The sequence below is a fragment of the Dreissena polymorpha genome, chromosome 1 (assembly GCF_020536995.1).
Source record: "Dreissena polymorpha isolate Duluth1 chromosome 1, UMN_Dpol_1.0, whole genome shotgun sequence".
NCBI classification, from domain to species: domain Eukaryota; kingdom Metazoa; phylum Mollusca; class Bivalvia; order Myida; family Dreissenidae; genus Dreissena; species Dreissena polymorpha.
The window spans coordinates 75319451-75340835 of NC_068355.1; the positions used below are offsets into that span (position 1 = coordinate 75319451).

Genomic DNA, 21385 nt, shown 5'->3' on the forward strand with positions numbered 1-21385 from the left:
AAGGTCAAGATCACAGTGACAAAAAACGTATTCACACAATGGCTGTCACTACAACTGACAGCCCATATGGGGGGCATGCATGTTTTACAAACATCCCTTGTTTTATTTTTATTTTTTTTTAAATAATTAGACATATATTAATATTTTCCAAAATTCAAGTATTCTATTATTAATATTTTTCAATGAACGATTTATTAATAATTACCAATTTATATATTAAAATTTTTATATAGTTGTAATATTCATCAATAATATTCATAACTTTACAATATCAATACAATGTGTCTTGTGCAACAATCCTGTCACTTGTTATTTAAAAGTTGATGTATGTGTGCAGATTATATCTAGATTATGCATGATAGTATATTGAATGATATGTTGACCAATTTCTGTATTTATTGTGATAGTTTCTATGTTCTCCTCACACAATGTCTGGCAAACAAAACTCATTTTCGTGTTTAGTGCTATGTTGCAGAAGTATTTTTTTCCAATGGAGTCCTTTCTAGTTTTGTGTGATACAGGAATTGACAAAGTAAATCTACTAGGGCATGAAAAAATTGCACTTTAAGGCAGATGCCATGTAGGACAAGTTTCAGGGATTTTCCATTCATTCCCATGTGCTTTGTAATTGCCCTATTCGAAAGTAGGGTTTATTACATAAGCTGCATATTTTTCTTTTATTTAATATGTCACTTTTTATTTGTGTTTATGATTCAATAACCAGAATTAAACAATATTGTTTCATATTTTTGTTTGAGATTTTGAGATCAATGTTTAAAAATGTCATTTTTTTTTCTTTGTGCTGTCCTGGATGACCAGCGAGAATATTCAGCTGGGCCCTACACAAAAATCACTTGTCAGGATGTGCTGATATGGGAAATTACGTGGGCATAATCATGATGATCCCCTTCTCGAAAAAGTGCACTAAATGCGCATTTAATGCGCATTAAATGCGCTTTTAATGCGCATTAAAGCGCATGTTATTGGCACCGTATTTTTTGCTGAAAAAAATATGGTGCCAATAACATGCGCTTTAAAGCGCATTTAACTAAACAAGTGCATTTTTCTGTTCAAATAATACACTTTTTGAGTGTATAAATGCACTTTTGTGTGTATTTTAAAGTGTACTTTAGTGTTTTTAAGTGAATTGATACGCTTAAGTGTATTTAAGTGTATTAATTTGCTTACCGTTTTTTTTTGTTCCCCAAAAAGTACACTTGAAGCGTATTTTAAGCGTTTTAATTTACTTAGGAAAACATGAAAAAATACACTTAAATACGCTCTTGTGTATTTTTTGAAAAAAATACGCTCTAGTGTATTTTTTGAAAAATTTGGGGAAAAAAATACGCTCAAGTGTATTTTTTTTTAAATACGCTCTAGTGTATTTTTTGAAGAAAAAAAAACGCTCAAGTGTATTTTTAGTGTATAAAGTGCACTTAAGTGTATCTTTGAAAATGTCTATTAAAAAAACATTCATTTGGATATGAAAAGTGGCCGGTTTAAATATGATCTGAGAAAACAACAGCAAATAAACTTTGAAATAAACACATTTATTCACATAAATCATTTTAAAATAAACAAGTAGTTAAGGCCATTCTATGGGTGCTTAAAAGCTTTTCCGCTTTCCTCTGCAACTGCTTCCCCCTGTCCCTATACTTTTTGGTTTACATTGTTCCATACAAAGAATGCATTGAAAAAAAACATGTCAATATACAATTTTTTCAAACAATATCACAATAAATAACAATGGCAAATAAAATATGTTGAAAGACAAAGACATACATGTAGGCTTACCAAATTGTCAAATAGCAAAATAGTTTTTTTTAAATCTTTCTCAATCCTCACATGGTTTTTAATATTGTTAAAGATTTTTTCTTGCCAAACTTGTAATGTGGCGCACAAATTATGTAAGTTTTTCGAGTTTATATGAAAAAACCTAAAATGACATCAAAGATAATTCGTTCTTATTATTAAATATATAAGCACTATGGACATGAAAGCACATTTGAGATCTACATAACTTTCCAAACTTGGAAATATATACAACCATTTACAACTATTTACTCACAAGTTATCTCAGTTTTAACTATAAAGGGGACATATCAACAGCTAGAACAGTATTTTATAGTCTGAAATAGATTTATTTATTAAAAATAACGTTATAAATAATTTCTAAACACAAACACTTTCAGAGGGTAAGAGAGACATTTGGAGGCCGTGGGAAAATCTTAGGAGTGACACAAATTCAAATAAACTTGTAATGTGGCGCAAAAATTATGTAAGTTTCTTGAGTTTATATATCTAAAAAAAATACATTAAAGATAATTCATTCTAATTATTAAATTTATAAGCATATGGACAATGAAACGCACACTCGCTAGGTTTTGGCAAACAATAACCTGCTCAGTAAGTTTTTGTGGGTTTTTGGCAAGGTGGTTTCCTGTGGGTTTAAACACTTTTTTGTATTAAAGTATGTTAAAGTCTTTTACAATTTTGTGCTGATATGTTTCAGTAAAAAAAGTAATAGCCCCATGCAGTTTTAAGGGAAAAAAACACAATGTGCAGGAAAATCATCTTTATAACACAAACAAATATGAACATAAGAATTGTACACTTCATTATAAAATGAGGCATTTGTGGAAGATTGTATGGAAAAAACGATTAACCGCAGTGTTCCGCAGTGGGTCAATATATTTAGATCGCAGCTGCTGCAGAGAACTAGGTCACAGCTGTTGGGGGTACCTGAACCGCAGTGGCCGGAGGAACCTGGACTTCAGCATTTGGAGAGACCTTGACCGAATATGGTGGTGGGACCAGTAGTCCAGTACAGCAGCCATTTGAGAACACGACCGCAACTGCCAGGGGGACCTGGATGGCAGCCAGTGCCTAGACCTGATCTTGGCAGCTGGAGGGACCTGGAAAGCAGCAGGCGAGACCGGAAAAGCAGGGGCTGGAGTGACATCTACCACTGATGTTGCTTGTGTCCTTCTCTTCTTAAGGATCTTGAATGCGTATTGATCTGCAAAAGATAAACATGATATCACACACTATCAAAAGGGCGAGGCATTCTTCATACTTGTTAAATTGTAAGGTTTTTGTTTCACTTAACTATGAAATATTGCTGTAATGGTAATCTTGTTGCGATTATAATTAGAAATTTAAATCAATGCAAGTTTGTTTGCTTGTTGTTTTTGTTTGTTTATTTTTGCAATTTTTTAATCCTGTGATCACATGTGACTAAACTCTTATCATCAAAGAAATAGCGTTTTGTAGACAATACAGTTTGAAAATGAACTAAGATGCGTGGTCTCATTTGGCTGTCTGGACTGGCTGGAAGTGTGATGCATTTTAAATGCAATAACCTGTATAGTTTTACCTCTCAACAAATCCAGCTTTTCTTAGTCAAGCACAGCCCACTCTCCTGCTTCACTCTAGTTGGCCAACTCTTGAAGGGTAAAAACCTGGTGTTAAAGTCCATACATCAGTCAGTATCCCCCTGTTTCTTCCTTTTTTAGCAGGTGATAATGCACATTCTTTCCTTGGGGCAAGAGTTTTACCTTTAAAATCAAAATATAAAAGTTCTCATTGAAATATGAGGGAAAGAAGTCCATTCAGTAATGACCAGACTTAGCTATAAATAAAGTTTAAGATGACAATAACCATAAAACACAGCCATAATAATTCACTGTACACAACATTAACACTTTTTAATTTGTATATTTATCTATTTTTGTTTCAATTGGTGTTAGTTTTCCTTAAAATTACAATGCATTTACTTATCCTTATACCAGAGACAATACATAAACATGATAATGATCATAATTAATTCAATGAACTTAATTAAAAAAGGGATGCAGAAATAAAAATACAAACCTGTTACAACTGTTCTTCAGTATCCAGCCACTTTGGACCTCCTTTGATTTACTACATTGTAGTAAATACACTTTGTTTTCATCACACAATACTTCATGCTGACAGTATTTCAAGACATTTGACACTACAAGTACAATTTAAAATCTTAATTTGCTAAATCATGTCTAAAAATGTAGCTCATTATCAGTTGCTGACACCTGCTTGTTTAAACAAATTTACTTCCTGTGCCCTAAACCAATCAAAAGTGGCTTGTTTTCAAAACAAAAACTATCAACCAATCAAAAGTATGCAGATGATATGCACCCCTTTGTTAGGCAGTGCTGCATCACTGATAAGAGATTAGTGTTTATGATGCATATTTGATTTAATTGGGGGAGAGCTGATCTTTTATCTGTTGTGTCAGCTTGAGTTATATCTACTGATAAAGGCAAATTTCAACACCAAAATATTTATGGAATAATACACATCACTGATAACAATTCTTCTCTTTGTGACCTTAAATTGAATATCATTACTGAGAAATGACAATCTGTTTATTGTTTATGAAATCACAAATTACAATACATGCACATAACCCTTAGCATATTATATTTATTTGTGAATATTTCAATTTGACATACTGAAAGGTGTTAGAAAATTATAATTCTATTATAAATATTATTTTAATTGCCTTTAAAAAATGTGTTTAGTAGACAATGTGGTAGATATTAATTTTATTTGGGTTAAATATCAGTATAAGAAATTTGAGAAAATATAATTTAAATATTAAAAATATTGAAAGTGTCAAAAATATTATGTGGGCTTGCCAGAAGCCCACATAATATTTTTGACACGTTCAATATTTTTAATAAGTGACCCACAGCCTGATTTAGTTGAACTTGTGCTTTTTAAAGCTGTTAAGCATTGTTGTTAAAAAATTTATTATGAATAGTATTATTTTCTTGATGTTTTCAAATAATCAATAAACATTTGATAATGTCATACATAACACTTGTATTTGTGTTTTTTTTGTAAATACTACAAAATTTTTACTACTAATATATAATGTATGAAAAGTATAAAATATGTTCAGACCCAGAAAAGATACACTTATTAATACACTTAAATACGCTTAAATTGAAAAGACACACTGTCTTGGAAAAGATATAGTTAAAAATACACTTCCATTGAAAAGACGCACTCAATCATATAAAAGTACAGAAAAAATACACTTGGCAATTCAAAAGATTATGAAAAAACGCGCTCTAATTTCGAAAAATACACTTTAATGCACTTAAGTGTACTTTTAAAACGAAAGACGCAGAAAAAATACACTTTTTGGGAGAAAGCGCAGAAAAAATGCACTTCTTAAAGTGTATTTTGTTAAAAAGCGTATTTTATTTCGAGAAGGGTCATGATGAATCATGTCAAACATGATATTACAAAAATTGTCATGATTGTTTTTTGCTTAACATTTTTCTAGAATGTGATTATTCCATAGAGGCCCAAACAGGCTTTGATTGCATCATTATTTTTTCAAAACTGTTTGAAATGTGTATTTCTTGCTCTTCCAGTTATTACAATTTCAACGGGTAGTGTTTGAGCTGGAGTACATTTTCAACAGGAATGATGTCACAGACATTGATCTTTACAAAAACTGCACCTGGGACAGTGGGGCATCTGGGCCGGCCCAGAAAGGGAGTCACAGTCAGCTGACATTGCTGCGTGGTCAGATGAAGTACATCAAGGAGTGGGACATGATCGCCTTTCTGGGAAACCCAATGTAAGTTTTATACACCACACATACTGAATAATGGTTTTAACTCATGTTTCCCTCTTGTATGCTTTGCTCTTTAAACATTTGTCTTTGAGTATGCGCCCAAATATTTTGTATCCATGAATTATTATTGAGATATTCCCTCTTTTTTAATATAGAATAAGCATGAACAATTAAGTGTTGCATGGGTGGCACGATTTACCCAAATACACCCCCATATACACCCCCAAGTATACCCCCAAATACACCCAAAATACACCCATATACACCCAAATACACTCAAAATACCCAATTACTTATAATTTTGACCCTTACCCTTAACCCTAACCCTATCTTAATAAAAAATATGGACAAACATGCCATAATGAGTCAAAATTATGAGTATTTGGGTGTTTTGGGGGTGTGTTCGGGTGTATTTGGGTGAATCGTGCTGCCCGCAATGCATTCTTTAAGATTTCTTGAGATGTTGTTAGTGGTTTAAATTGTCATAGTGCTTTTTTTGGTCAATAGCTATCCAGACCTAGAGTCACCGAGGAGTGTGTCAATATGACATGTGTGAACTTGCAGGAAGCTAAAAAATATTCATTTTTATGACATCAAATTCATACATGTAAATATTGAGATAAGTACAGTGCATTTGAATGTTATTAACCATTTATAACTTTGTCCCAAGACATTTTCGCAATTAGTTTTAATCGTGCTTTAGTGCATCAACACTTGTCTAATGATTTCAAAATATCATGCTGCTTGATTTGTACATATCTCAACTGGTCTGAATGTATCAATGCGGGGAAGATATAAAGTAGACAGATGTCTTGTAATTTGATTCTAGGGTATAAATACAGGAAAGAAAGTGAAGTATAAATGATAAGGATTGATGACTTGTTGAGTAAAGCTGAATTTCCCAGGTTTTGACATTTATTGAATTTTATCAACAGCTCATATAATTTTGTAAAATTCCCCCATGTAGGCTGGTATGAATACATACTAGTTTTGCATTTGCCAAATTGAAAATTAAAAGGAGGTAGCAGTGTTGTTTCAAGACGATGCTGATAAAATGGTGAGCGTGAAGCTATCATATCTCATATAGAATATATAAGTCCCACTCTCAACTCTCCAAATCAATTGTGTGCTGCGATGATGTCCTTCAATTTAAGCCTGATTGCTAACTCAGGGGCTGTTTTCTTTTATTTTATAATAAACATGTTCATAATTATGTTCATATGTTTTTATGTGTTCATATAGCATGATGTACACTTATGTATTAATTTTTTATATAATGTAATAGTTGCAGCTTTTCTCTTTTATTTGCTATAATGATGCACTTATGAAAAATCATGTTTTATATTGACAAAACAAAAATTAAAAAGTATGGGGTTTTACATAAGCCAGCTTTCCGGCACAACTAGCTATATCGGTACTTTCTCCTTAAATGTTTTATATTTCATTCCACTTCCTCATAGCATTATGTATATATGGTTGATGAGTTTGAAAATTCTGTTGGTTGTTTAAAAACATGGCAGCTAGTTATTGCTTTAATTTCCTGGTGAATGCTATACCTGCCTTAGAACTGTTTAGTTTCTTTGGGCCTTTGGGCTTGTGGCCCTCTAGTTATATATCCAATTATGACAGCTGTATTTACTAGCCTTAAATGAATGTTTCGTTTGTATTTAAATGTTCCAAATTGTACAATTTACAGAAATCATCATGCACATGTGGATGTATCTTGCTGTCGAAGCACATGAGCAAATTACCAGCAGAAATTTTGGATTCGTTAATGGGTTCATAAACGTAATCTTTCTTAGATTGTATTCGTTTTTGTTGGTGTGTCAATGATTCTTGTGTATGTATGGTCTCAGACTTTGTCTAACAATTAATTTCATACTTTCTTCTTTATGGCTCAACAAACTGTCAATCAAATGTCATTGTAATGATCACCCTTTGCATGTTGGGAAATTTGTCATCTGCTAAAATGTCGTCTGCTGAATTTCTAAAATTAGCAGTTACTTTTTGATTTTTTTCAAAGAATACTATTATAATAGCAAAGAGTTTGGATCCTGATGAGACGCCACGTTCTGTGGCGTCTCATCTGGATCCAAACTGATTGCAAAGGCCTTCAAAATTCAGTTCCTTTGCTGGATGCTAGTTTTCTCTCCTGTGTAGGATGAGCAATCTTCAGGATCTACAGAAGGGCGGTCTCTTCATCAATGACCTCAACATGTTTGACAACAGCCGCGACATGGTGGTCCGAGGCTGTCTACACGCCTCCAAGCTGGAACACTCCATTGAAGAGGTGCATGTGATATAGAAACAAGAAATACCTTTTATATAATAAGATATTCAGCGTATATTCTGATTTTGAAAATTAAGGTTGAACATTTACATTTAGAGATAATTTCATTCAAACCAGAGTTTTATTTTTTACTTTTTTTTTCAGTTGTGTGTTGATTATCCACCGCATGAAATGTTTGTTATACATGGAACTGCAAAAAATGTATACAAATTGTAATTATTGTTTTTAAGGTTTTTTGGGATTTTCAGTATGTAGTCTTCTGATCACTTTCTCTGACAAACAATACCGCTGCTTTAGCAGCATTATAAACCGAATGTCAAAATTTCATAAGAAAATAATACATTAATAACAAATAGGTAAGTACAAATCTTTTCGTGCATATGTTCAGTCCATTTACATCGTTGAAAAAACATTTTCAAACAAGATCTCTGTTCTCGTTTACAATCGATACACTCGATAATCATCGCATGACGTCACAAAAGGGAGAAAGCGGCAATAACTGAAAGGGTCTATATACATAGGACATATGCATACGACATATTGCATAAAACTATAACAAACGCGTTTGCATAATCTGTGCCGCCTGATTGGGAAAAACACTTAATTTTCGGATTTATATTTTGACTAATGGCATCGCAGTATTTTTCAAATTTGTCCCACGGTTTAGTTTATTACACCATATCACTGTATCGTCAAAACATAAACCCGAACATTAAATTGATTCATGTTTGTTAATCGCTGATTTACATATACTTACTTTGTATATAATCATTGACTGTTTTAACGCATGTGTATTATTATTATTACACTGTAACTCCAATATAGTGCGGTCCGTTATAATGCTGTGTCCAATATAACGCGGGGGGTGCTTGGATCCCGTTTTTTCTCCAACCTTCCATTTCTGATTCAAATCCATGTTATGCAACTTCCATGTATTTTGAGAAAATTCAAAGAAGCTGGCGATCACAGCTTGATTGCTTTATCCTTGGCTTGGACCCTGTCATCCGCGTTATATTGGAGTAACAGTGTATTTACATTCATAAATAATTTATTTGACAAACATAGATCTATCTCTGAATGTCCGTAAATTTCTGATAATGCAAGTTATAGTAAAGCGTTTCTGATAGTTTTAACCTTTGCCGGAACATAGCAATTATATTTGAAACTGTCATACCTCAGTATTTTACAAAATTATGATAATTTGGAAAAGATTTTTAATTTCATGAATTTGCATGCACAGAGGACGCTAAGGTTTAACCTACCTAACAGGGGGGAACTTATACAAATGTACATTGCTTCAGTCAGAAGTCAACAATTGTATTTTATCTGCACTGGATGCTGGCTGGTCTGATTTTCTGACGAAAACATCTCTGTACATAGTAGAAAAGAACGATAAAGCGCAGTCGATAATAATGTTATAGTATATAATGTAAAGCCACCACCAAAAGGATCGTGACCGCAAAAATGGTAAATCATGCGTCTTCTATGAAGTGTTTTTGATATGAAAACACATCTCTCGTATAGAAAATATGCCTAACCCGGGTTTGGCATCACATTTTATTGCATTTTTCGTTCACTTTAATTTTGTATTGTTTTCCAAACAGCGTACACGTATTTGCGTATGCCCAGCTACGCCCCTGTCTACGAGCATTTTATGTATCTTACATAAGATTCTATAAAATAAGATTAAGTGCCTAGAAATTCCACAGAGTTGGTACACTTTATACACTAGAAAAGTCAGTCAGATTATCATGGTTCGTATTTGCCCAATTTTTTTGCCCAAAATTACAGCCTCTTACAGGATGCTTCCCAATCTCATACAGCAAAAAAGGCTATTTACCAATGGCAAAAAGAAACATTTTTCCCTACAATATGCAAAACTTTTACATTAAACTCAATAATTGGTTTTAACCAGGTTTTCCGAAGGAAAAAACTGGTTATTAGATTGGCGAATGCGGACGGGCTGGCGGGCAGGCGGAACAAGCTTGTCCGGGCCATAACTATGTCGTTCATTGTCAGATTTTAAAATTATTTGGCACATTTGTTCACCATCATTGGACGGTGTGTCGCGCGAAATAATTACGTCGATATCTCCAAGGTCAAGGTCACACTTTGAGTTCAAAGGTCAAAAATGGCCATAAATGAGCTTGTCCTGGCCATAACTATGTCATTCATTGTGAGATTTTAAAATCATTTGGCACATTTGTTCACCATCATGGGACGGTGTGTCACACGAAAGAATCACGTCAATATCTCCAATGTCAAGGTCGCCACTACTAAAAATAGATTTTTTTTTAAGAACAAACTTACAAAGGGGGTTAATTTTGTTTGTTCATTTCAAAAGTTCATTTTGAGTTTTCTCCCTTTATCAGTTTTTCTTTTCACAATGAAAACCTGGTTTTGTGACAATTTTGTCCCTTGTTTGAGTTTATTATACAGTAATTTATTTCGCTAGCACTTTATAATATAAATTTTAGAAAGCAGTTTAACATGCACTAATAAACAATTAGTATTCTTTTATTTTTAAATCATATTTATAATGCTTAATTTTCCCCCAGTTTCATGGTCTATAGCGCTTTTTTCCCAATCAAAAAGGCACAGGCTGTAAAATGTAAAGCAAACAAAATTCATTGGTGACACATAAGCATAGATGCATAGAGAACAATCAGAGGAAATGTCCATGTAGTTCCTTTCTCTCATTTCATGGATTAAAGACCCAACAATTGGAATTTGGCCTAGATATTGTACAAATAAATAGTCAGACCAAGTTTCATCATGATAGAGTCATAAATGAGGCCTTATAGAGTGGTTATAATGTTTTCCTAAGATTTGTTTATGATATTTCAATTTGAATGAAGTCTTAATCTATACTGAACATTTTTCTCACTTATGAAATACAGACATTGCTTGTTGTAAACTAAAACCTTGTAGTTAATCTGAATGAATCCGTCTGGCATTTTTATGTCCCGCAGTTCTTTACTGGGGGACATATTGTTTTTGCCCTGTCTGTTCGTTGTTGGTTTGTTTGTTTGCATCAAACATTAACATTGGCCATAACTTTTGCAATATTGAAGATAGCAACTTGATATTTGGCCTGCATGTGTATCTCATGGAGCTGCACATTTTGAGTGGTGAAAGGTCAAGGTCAACCTTCAAGGTCAAAGGTCAAATAAATAGGGGGGGGGTGGACATAGTGTTTCACAAACACATCTTGTTGAAATGGGTACTGCTTTGACCCAATCAATGTCAATTACAAAATTGAAGTATTGTACATTTTTACCAGAAAAAAAAAGATTCGCGGTAATCAAAATCCTTCATTAAAATGTCAGACAGAATGACAAGAATTTTTATACTCTATACCCATTTGTAAACATTTGAATGCAATGTTCATGAACTATTTATCCAGTCACAATGGTACACCTTGTTGAAATGTTTTCAAAATGAAAAAGTTTATACAATAAAATCATACATTATGGATGGAAATCTGCAACACTTTCATAGGTGGTCCCATCTTTTTCCATGCATGTTTTGTTGATTTATTGTTGTTTCTGTAAATGCGTTGTATAAATACCAGGCTAAGCTTCTTTGATATAGACATCCTTAGCTTAATTAGAAATGTGTAGCATACTAGACAGGGATTTAAATTACCTTGTGAACTTTGGTAGCCACCTGGGCCCAGTCGGAGGAAATCATGTGATAGTCATGATGCTGATGTCCATTCCGAGACAGGAATTTTTCCAGTTTAATACCCTTTATTACTTGTTTTATATTTTGTAATGCTGCTCATTTTATCAAGCCATATCAGCAAGAAAGTTACAACTGTTTATTTTGTACGAAAATTCGCTTTATATCTCAACTACTCGCTAAGAAATATCTAGCGGGATAACCTAGTTAAAGCGCCACTTAGATAATTCGCAGCAAATTTTAATAAGAAATAAACACTCATCACTTTCTTACTGATATGACTGGGAATTGAGCTGCATTTAATAATTGAACAAAAGTAATTGGTATAAAACAGCGAAAAATCCTTTTCCTACACGGACATCGCCATCTTGACTATCAGGTATTTCCGCCATTTGTGGACTGATAACTTGAAATTTCTGTTCCCCCAGACTCAAAAAATTCAACATCCAAATAATGTAATAGGGAACTTTTATGAAAAAAATCTTCTGATGTAATGTGAGTCAATTGTGTATCATGCTGGCCAAATTAAATTTTCAATATAATTCAATCAAAGCGTTTTAATTTTGAATAAAAAACTATTCAAAAGGAGATATTTGAAAGATGAACATTAAAAGAATGTGCATATCTATATGTGAGGTTGGTAAAAATAGAAATCCTATAAAAGTAGCTCAAAATTCCCCTAGAAATAATAATTTATTGGCATGCAAACAAGTAATATTTTGTCAGTATGTTCTTTGGTTTTGTTCTACCGGCTGTTTCTACTGGTTTCAGTAAAGAATAGTTCAACCATGCACCAGTATGTTTAAATTATGTGAAAATGATTAATAGATCATAGTCATCTATAAAATAACAAACAATATGAGTCATGTTCTGAGAAAACTGGGCATTATGCATGTGCGTAAAGTGTCATCCCAGATTAGCCTGTGCAGTCTGCCTAAATTGGATTTTTGCTAAGAAGAGCTTCATTTAAACGAAAAATGTCATAAAAGCGCACATGCTAATCACGGACGACACTGTACTCACATGCATTCAGCCCTGTTTTCCATGTGCGCGACTCATTTATAATTAATTTAAAAAAATATACAATTGAAATAAATATGACCGTGTTACCTTTGTTTTTAGTTTTCAGTGCTGCATAATAGAACCTGTTTTGATTTAATCAAATTATCATAGTTTTTTCAAATATTTGGAGATCGTTCAGGATCGATGACAAAAATATATAAAAATGAGGCAATAATATACAAAGTTTATTACATGGTTTAAATCCTTAAACATAATAATATTGTGTCAAATCTGCACAACTTTGTACATAAATAAACCACTAACATTTCAATTAAGAAAATATTTTTGCATATTTTTTTGTAGCACTGTTCAGTTTCTTAAAATTTGTATGTCAAAAAAATCGGGAGATGAATTGAGTTCTTTTGATTCTTATCTTTGGCATCCTGACAGACTCAGATTTTTTAGTTTAAAGTTATTTCACTTATTTCATGGTTATTAGTTTTGTTCTTATGCCCTTGTGAAAAAAGCATGACTGAGCTGGCATCATTGTGGCTATGCATATTCTAGGAAGTCCTATAGTAAGCTTCCATACCTGGAGAATGTTTCTATAATCTCTGGAAAGTCAGCTATAATTCTTAGACACTGTTCATAAAAAAAAGAAAACAAACTAATGGGAATCTAATTGGTAAACATTTGTAAGTCTTTGCCCATATCTATAATCAAAACAGTTAAAATTGCCAAGATAATGTCAAATGTTTTGTGCATTTTGCTTATTATTGATTTTAGTTTACATTATCTCAAAGCTTAGTTAGTGTCACTTGTCAACACAGCAACAATATTGTAATACTCTATATCTCACCTCCTACAAAAATGACCTAATCCGATTGGCTTAGAGCAGTCACGTGCCAATGGTGTATTTTCCATAAACCCCGAGTAATTTCCATACACCCTGAGTAATCGAGTAGTCGTTTGAGATATAATCTTTACTCAGTCAGTAACTGATGGTACTAACTGTGTAACCAATAATATTATAGATACAGTCATTAAATAGTATGTATTATTGGTACAGTCTTTAAAAAGTATGATACATCGATACGTATCGAAATGTTATTTCCTGTTTTTGCTCCCGTCTGTCACTATCATATCTCTCTTTTTGAATGAAGCAAAGACTCGTCTGATATAAGATTTCCTATTGATGCGTAATGAAAATTTTTGCCCTTATCAATATCAGACAGCTGATCTGGTTACCTTGAATTAACTATATTTATATTAGTTTCTAAGTGACTTGAGCAGTCTATTGGTATGCTTAGAATTAGACACATTTTACGTGCTTGAAATATCCCATCATTTCGGTGTCAAGACAATTATTTGAATTATATAGATAATGTAGGTTAAAAATAGAGGAAGAGATTTACTCTAAACTGATTTATGTGCAAAAAAAGTTATGCAAATTTCTCACAAATGCTGCTTGCATTTTCAGCAACGTGAGAAGTGTAAGAAGATCTCAGAGAACATGGAGAAGATAGAGGAGTGGAAGCAGCGCAGTGACAGCCTCCTTTACTCCATGATCCCCCAGTCAGTGGCAGGCATGCTCAAGGCAGGGGCTGACCCCATATCAACATGCGAGGTGATGTGGTATCCAATGAGGAGTAGTGTGTTAGTGTGTGGCAAAGGAGAGGGTGTGGGGGGGGGGGGGGGGGGCCCGGGCGCATAAAAAGTGAATGAAAGTCATACAATTATATGTTCTTCCTTCAATGATTTTGTTTAAATCAGATGGAGCTATCTATCATGTTTTTCTTGCAACTGAAATTACAAATTTATAAATTATGCACATTTCATTTTTCATAATTATATAACTATTAAAATGTGCAGTGACATAATGAATCCTTGTTTATGCTCATGTGGTCATTTTAAACTTTTTTTTATTTCCCCATTAGTTTAATAGCCAAACATTTAATCTATGAAAAATTGTTCATTGGCTAATTAAGATGTGAAGAAATAAAAACTGTTTTGATTCTAAAATAGTGTGAGGCATTATTGATGTGAGAGAGGTATATTGTGCCTTGCTGTGCCCCAGTATCAGCAATCACAACTTAAAGAACATGCAGGCTCTGTTATGCATACATTAATAATTGGTTATGACACATTGAAAAGTTAAATTTATTGTTAGAAAAAGTCCGTATTTGTTTTGCAGCTTTGTAAAGTGAGTTTTGTTGAGTTGGTCGGCGTGTCAGACACTGTTATATCTCACATCTTCAGTATCTAATGCCTTACTTATAGGTCTCTCTTATGACAAGGAGAAGGTAGTCTCTGGGATTCAAAGAGCTTCCACAATTATCTGTAGAGGCAGTCAGTTAACATCTAATTTGCTAACCATGTCTTTGGTCAAAATTGAAAGCTTATCAAAGATGAATGAAATTAACAAATGTAAAACAAGATACTTCTTCAGATAGGTAGTAATTAACTCTTTCAGTGCGGGAACCGAATTTTGAAGGCCTTTGCAAACAGTTTGGATCCAGATAAGACGCCACAGAACGTGGCGTCTCATCAGGATCCAAACTGTTTGCTATTCTGATAGTATTCTTTGAAAAAAATCGAAGAAACTGCTAATTTTAGAAATTCAGCAGACGACATTTTAGCAGACGACAAATTTCCCAGCATGCAAAGGGTTAATACACACACAATCTGTCAATTATCTAGAGAAGTCAGATAAATGCTTTGTAGCCACCCTGCAGGTTCTGGTTCAGTAGCTGTTTCTAATGTCCTGAAATATGGACTCAGTGAACTGTTTACTCCAAACATTGCTCAATCCATTAGATCCATTATTTTGTGGAAGGTGATAAATATGTTGAGTATTAAGCTGATCAATGGTAAGAGTTGTGTCATTGCTGACCGTCAATCACAGTCATTCGCCTATGTGTATTCAAAATGTTTATGTTGTGCTTGTTTGATGGATGTGTGGCTAGATGATTTCAAGATGGATGGATACCATCTCTTACCTCTGGCCATGATTCAGTGAAACAGTATCAATCAGTAGGATTCTAAAAGGTACTGGAAAAAAAGTTATTTCCGTTGTCCAACAAATATCTGTGGTTCTAAGTCAAAGTTTCTTGGAACAAGTACTGGTTTGGGTTGCTAGTTACGAAGTGGAAGATCATATGTTTTAAATTTGATATATTTACCCTTTACCACTTAGATATATATTTTGACACATTTGTAGTAATTTAGAAAGTTAAATTTAATTAAAGACCTCTCTTACTAGGTTCAAGTTTTAAAGGCTTCATATCCAACCTTAGAAACTGATGAGCAGCAAACAGCATGAAACCTGAACAGACTGCAAGTTACTTGCAGGCTGTTCTGGTTTTATGCTGTTTGCACATAGCCATTTTAACTGTGCTTCGGAGCGGGAAAGGGTTAAACAATTGCAAAAGTATTATCAAATGCCTTTTTTCCATTCCAAATCTTCATCAATAAATCAATAGTCCTGACTCACCAATAGCACAAACATCAAGTATTATTTGTAATTTAAATCCAAAAATTGCATTTTCTTAAACAAGACCTGTATATTAAATACCTAACCCAACCCAGTTAAAATTTCAATTTTGCTCCATCTACCCAACCTATAGAGTATGTGTGACCTATTTTAGCCTATTTTAGCCTTATTTATCTGTACCTAGCTAGTTGTGAATTTCGAAGATGGTGGATATAACAGACTTGTCGTCTTTTTGTTGTCTATACACTTATTTTGATGTAACCTCAAGTTTGAATTTGACTAAACTGCATCTAATCAATCAGTTGCAAGTCCATGGCAGTTCAGGCTCTTCTTCATTTTCCATAAAAACATTTTACTGACATCCTTTTAATACCATCTGGAAGGATTTGAATTTTCCCTTTACTTTATTCTGTCAATGAATTAAGAACATTTCCTCCAATTCTTATTACACTATAAAAAGTTTTGCATGTAGGCTTTATGAAGGACACTTTTGATAAGTAGCATAATAGCTATTATAAATCTTGAAAATGTTCCTACATCATTATTAGGCAATTCACCCAACTCACATAGTTCTAGTAAGTTAGTACAATAATATGAGCCTGGTGTATCTACTTTAAGGTGGTATATTATTAACAATTTCCCCTCATGTGTCTGTTGTATTTGACAATGTGACGATCATGTTCAGCTACACGGTGGGCTTTGGTGACAAGTTCCCTTCATGTGTCTGTTGTTGTTTTGGCAGGTATTTGACAATGTGACGATCATGTTCAGCTACATGGTGGGCTTTGGTGAGGTGTGCTCCCAGGCCACGCCCATGGAGATCGTGAAGATCATCAACCGGGTGTACATCTTGTTTGACAGAATCATTGACAAGTACAAAGTGTTCAAGGTAGGTTCCATATTGACGCACATCCTACAGAATTATTGACAAGTACAACGTGTTCATGGTAGGTTCCATATTGACACATATCCTACAGAATCATTGACAAGTACAACGTGTTCATGGTAGGTTCCATATTGACACATATCCTACAGAATCATTGATAAGTACAAAGTGTTAAAGGTAGGTTCCATATTGACACATATCCTACAGAATCATTGACAAGTACAAAGTGTTCAAGGTAGGTTTATTTGACAGAATCATTGACAGGTACAACATGTTCAAGGTAGGTTCCATATTGACAAACATCCTACAGAATCATTGACAGGTACAACATGTTCAAGGTAGGTTCCTGATTGACACACATCCTACAGAATCATTGACAAGTACAACGTCTTTAAGGTAGGATCCATATTGACAAACATCCTACAGAATCATTGACAGCACGTGTTCAAGGTTGGTTCCTTATTGAAACACATCCTACAGAATCAATGACAGTACAATGTGGTCAAGGTAAGTTGCATATTGACACACATCCTACAGAATCATACGACAAGTACAATGTGTTCATGGTAGGTTTGTTTGACAGAATCATTGACAAGTTCAACATGTTCAAGGAAGCTTCCGTAATATGATACTCATCAACACATATAAAGATCAAAACATAAATTAAAGAAGCATATCAATCATATAAAAATAACAAAGCATTTATGAGTTCTGTCTGTCTGGGAGTCTGTCTGTCTGTTACACTTCTCTGGATCCTGCGATAACTTTAAAAGTTCTTCATATTTTTTCATGAAACTTGAAACATGGATAGATGGCAATATGGGCATTTTGCACGTCATTTCATTTTGTTCGTACGTCAAAAATTCTGGTTGCTATGGCAACAAATAAAAAACAAATTCTGACAGTGGTGGAGCCCGTAGGGGACATGTATTGCTTGGCAATAATCTTTTTATACCCCCATTACTATTGGTAATGGGGGCTATTAAAAAGTCACTTTGTCAGTCTGTCGGTCGGTCTGTTGGACTGTCCCGAAATTTCATCCGATCTTCACCAAACTTGGTCACAAGTTGTATCTAGAGGATGTCTAGGTCAAGTTGGAATATGGGTCATGCCGGGTCAAAAACTAGGTCACAGGGTCACTTAGTGCATTTTAAACCGAAAGTTTGTCAGGACCATAACTATGTCATTTATCATTAGATTTTAAAATGACTTGGTACATTTGTTCACCATCATTGCGCGGTGTGTCTTGCCAAAAAAGTATGTCGATATCTCCAAGGTCAAGTTCACACTTGGAGGTTAAAGGTCAAATGCTTGTCCGAGCTATAACTTTGTCATTTATTGTGAGATTTTAAAATCATTTGTCAAATGTCAAAATTGTTCACCATTATTGGACTGTGTGTTGCGCAAAAGAATTACATCAATATCTCCAAGGTCAAGGTCACACTTTGAGTTCAAAGATCAAAAATGGCCATAAATGAGCTTGTCCGGGCCATAAGTATGTCTTTCATTGTGAGATTTTAAAATCATTTGGTTCATTCGTTCACCATAATTGGACGGTGTGTCGAGGGAAGGAATAACGTCGATATCTCCAAGGTCAAGGTCATACTTTAAGTTCAAAGGTAAAAAATGGCCATAAATGAGCTTGTCCGAGCCATAACTATGTTGTTTTTTCATTGTGAGATTTAAAAATCAATTGGCCATTTGTTCACCATCATTGGACGGTGTGTCGCGCGAAAGAATTACGTCGATATCTCCAAGGTCAACGCCACACTTTGAGTTCAAAGGTCAAAAATGGCAATAAATGACCTTGTCCAGGCCAAAACTATGTCGTTCATCGTGAGATTTTAAAATCATTTGGCACATTTGTTCACCATCATTGGACAGTGTGTCATGCAAAAGAATTACGTCTATATCTGCAACGTCACGGTCACACTGTGAGTTCAAAAGTCAAAAAATGGCCATAAATGATCTTATCCGGGCAATAATTATGTCATTCATTGTGAGATTTTAAAATTACTCGGTACATTTGTTCACAAACATTGGACGATCTGTCATGCGAAAGAATTACGTCAAAAATGTCAAGGTCACACTTGGAGTTCAAAAGTCACAGATTGTCATAAATGAGCTCGTCCGGGCCATAACTATGTCGTTCATTGTGAGATTTTAAAATCACTCTGTACATTAATTTTGTTCACAGTCATTGGACCGCAGGTCATGCGAAAGAATTCAAGAGTTCAAAGGTCAAAATGGCCATAAATGATAATGGCATTATAATTCTTAAAAATCGCCATAAATTAGATTCTCTTGTTTTGTTAAGACAGCATGCAAAATAGTCTGTGTCAATGCGGCATGTGGGGGTATACATCACGTATGTGACAAAGCTCTTGTTTTATTTAAAACAGTTATGTCTACCCGTAAGGTAATGAATGTTTTAAACAGAATTTTGTGTGCTTGCAATATTTACTGATGCAGGACACATTTAGCGATTGTCCGACCATCCGTACTAGGTTTCCCAAAATTGACATGTTACATGTCATACTAATAATGATTTCTACAAAGCCTGATTACTTGCTTGAATACAATCGTTATGAACACTATCATCACTGCATCATTCTACCTTGACATAGAGACCTTCTTGTGGACTTATGCAACAGTTCAGTCAGACTTGCTGACATTTCGAGATAAACTGACATGATTATTTCTGAAAATAAACATATTGAATGAAAATCACATAAACCATTTGATAATTTGAAGTAAAAGCTTTGGTAAAAACAACATTTTTTGATAAAAAATAAAATTATTTACAATCAGGAATTAATCTCCACTCCTTACTTAACCAGTAATTGGAATTAACTGAATTTTAAAAAACATGGTTTAGCTGTATTTTTCTGTTTTCACATTTAAAAATTTCATTAAATATTTGGTCAAAGTATGTTCAGGACAAGTAGTATAAATGAGTAATTGATTTCTTTCTGTTTTTTGCATTAACACAAATATTTGTATGGGTTTAATTTATTGTGGGCTATGAAAGATGCATTTTGTCTTTAAAAAGGATTATGTTTGCTTGAGTTGTCATGGAAAATGTAGAAAATTATGGCTCCATGGACGGGGCGGGGAGGGGGGTTGCCGTCCTGCTTTCTCTTGTGGTGTGTTTTTACTGCCTAAAATTATGTCATTAAGGAAATAATCTGTTCTATTTGTGTACTTTATGACATTTTATAATAAATGCCTTTTTTCAATAAACAAATTGTGTTTGTTGTTTCATTTTTGACATACGCATTTGACTCTTGCCACCCAGGACCATACATGAAATGGCATTTAGATAAACACATGTAATATATAGTTGAGATTCAACAAACATGGTTTGGCAAATACCGGTAAATCTTGGGACTTGTTAGAATAATTGAAAGTGTTGGTGATTGCAATTATTTCCAAGGTAAATGAACATATTTAATAAGTGACACATGTCTTAGAAGTAACTTAAGCTGTTTCCTCACAATCACCCCAGGAACAGACCTGGAGGACACAACTGATATCATGAATTGTGTTCACTGTCAGGTGGAGACTCTGGGTGATGCTGTGTACATGGTGGCGGGGGGCGTGCCAGACAGGAGCCCACACCACGCCATCAATGTGGCCGCTCTCTCCATGGAGCTCAAACATGAGGCTGAGAACCTCAATGAGCCCTGGCAGCAGCAGTACCAGCTCAACTCACGAATAGGTAGGCAGATTGTGGCCATGCAGTGTATAGTACCAGCTCAACTCACGAATAGGTAGGCTCATTGTGGCCATGCAGTATATAGTACCAGCTCAACTCACGAATAGGTAGGCACATTGTGGCTATGCAGTGTATAGTACCAGCTCAAAAACATTTGAAAAACATGGCCACCAGTGGGCGGGTCAGTTTTCCTTATTTGGCTATTGAGAAACCTTGTAAACACTCTAGAGGCCTCATTTCTTGTCCGATCTTCATGAAACTTGGACAGAAGATTTGTCCCAATGATACCTCGATTGAGTTCAAAACATGGTCATGCTGGATCAAAAACTAGGTCACTAGGTCAAAAAAATGAGAAAAACCTCGTTAACACTGTAGAAGTCACATTTCATGCCCAATATTCATGTAAATTTGTCAAAATGATTGTCTTAATGATATGCTGGTTTAGTTCAAAAGTGGTTCTGGTCCGTTGATAAACATGGCCGCCAGTTGGCGGGGCAGTTTTCCTTATTTGGCTATAGAGAAACCTTGTAAACGCTCTAGAGGCCACATTTCTTGTCCTATCTTCATGAAACTTGGTCAGAAAATTTGTCCCAATGATACCTCCATCGAGTTCGAAACTGGGTCATGCTGGGTCAAAAACTAGGTCACTAGGTCAAAAAATTAAAACCTTGTAAACACTG

The 21385-nt window shown here is 34.3% G+C and overlaps 1 protein-coding gene and 1 long non-coding RNA gene across 2 annotated transcripts in view; one reads left to right on the plus strand and one right to left on the minus strand.

Moving 5' to 3' along the window:
- Positions 1-21385, plus strand: part of LOC127835576 (soluble guanylate cyclase gcy-33-like) — a 74127-nt gene that overhangs the window by 29447 nt on the left and 23295 nt on the right. Inside the window, exons 4-8 of the mRNA XM_052362015.1 lie at positions 5427-5635; positions 7793-7922; positions 14089-14235; positions 16844-16990; positions 20546-20708. Coding sequence (XP_052217975.1) covers positions 5427-5635; positions 7793-7922; positions 14089-14235; positions 16844-16990; positions 20546-20708 — 796 coding nt within the window. The remainder of the gene's footprint in view (positions 1-5426; positions 5636-7792; positions 7923-14088; positions 14236-16843; positions 16991-20545; positions 20709-21385) is intronic.
- On the minus strand, positions 1530-4118 carry LOC127835802 (uncharacterized). The gene is made up of 3 exons (XR_008028553.1): positions 3874-4118; positions 3377-3557; positions 1530-3019 (listed from the first exon to the last, which is right to left on the minus strand). It is a non-coding gene; the product is annotated as an uncharacterized LOC127835802 (long non-coding RNA).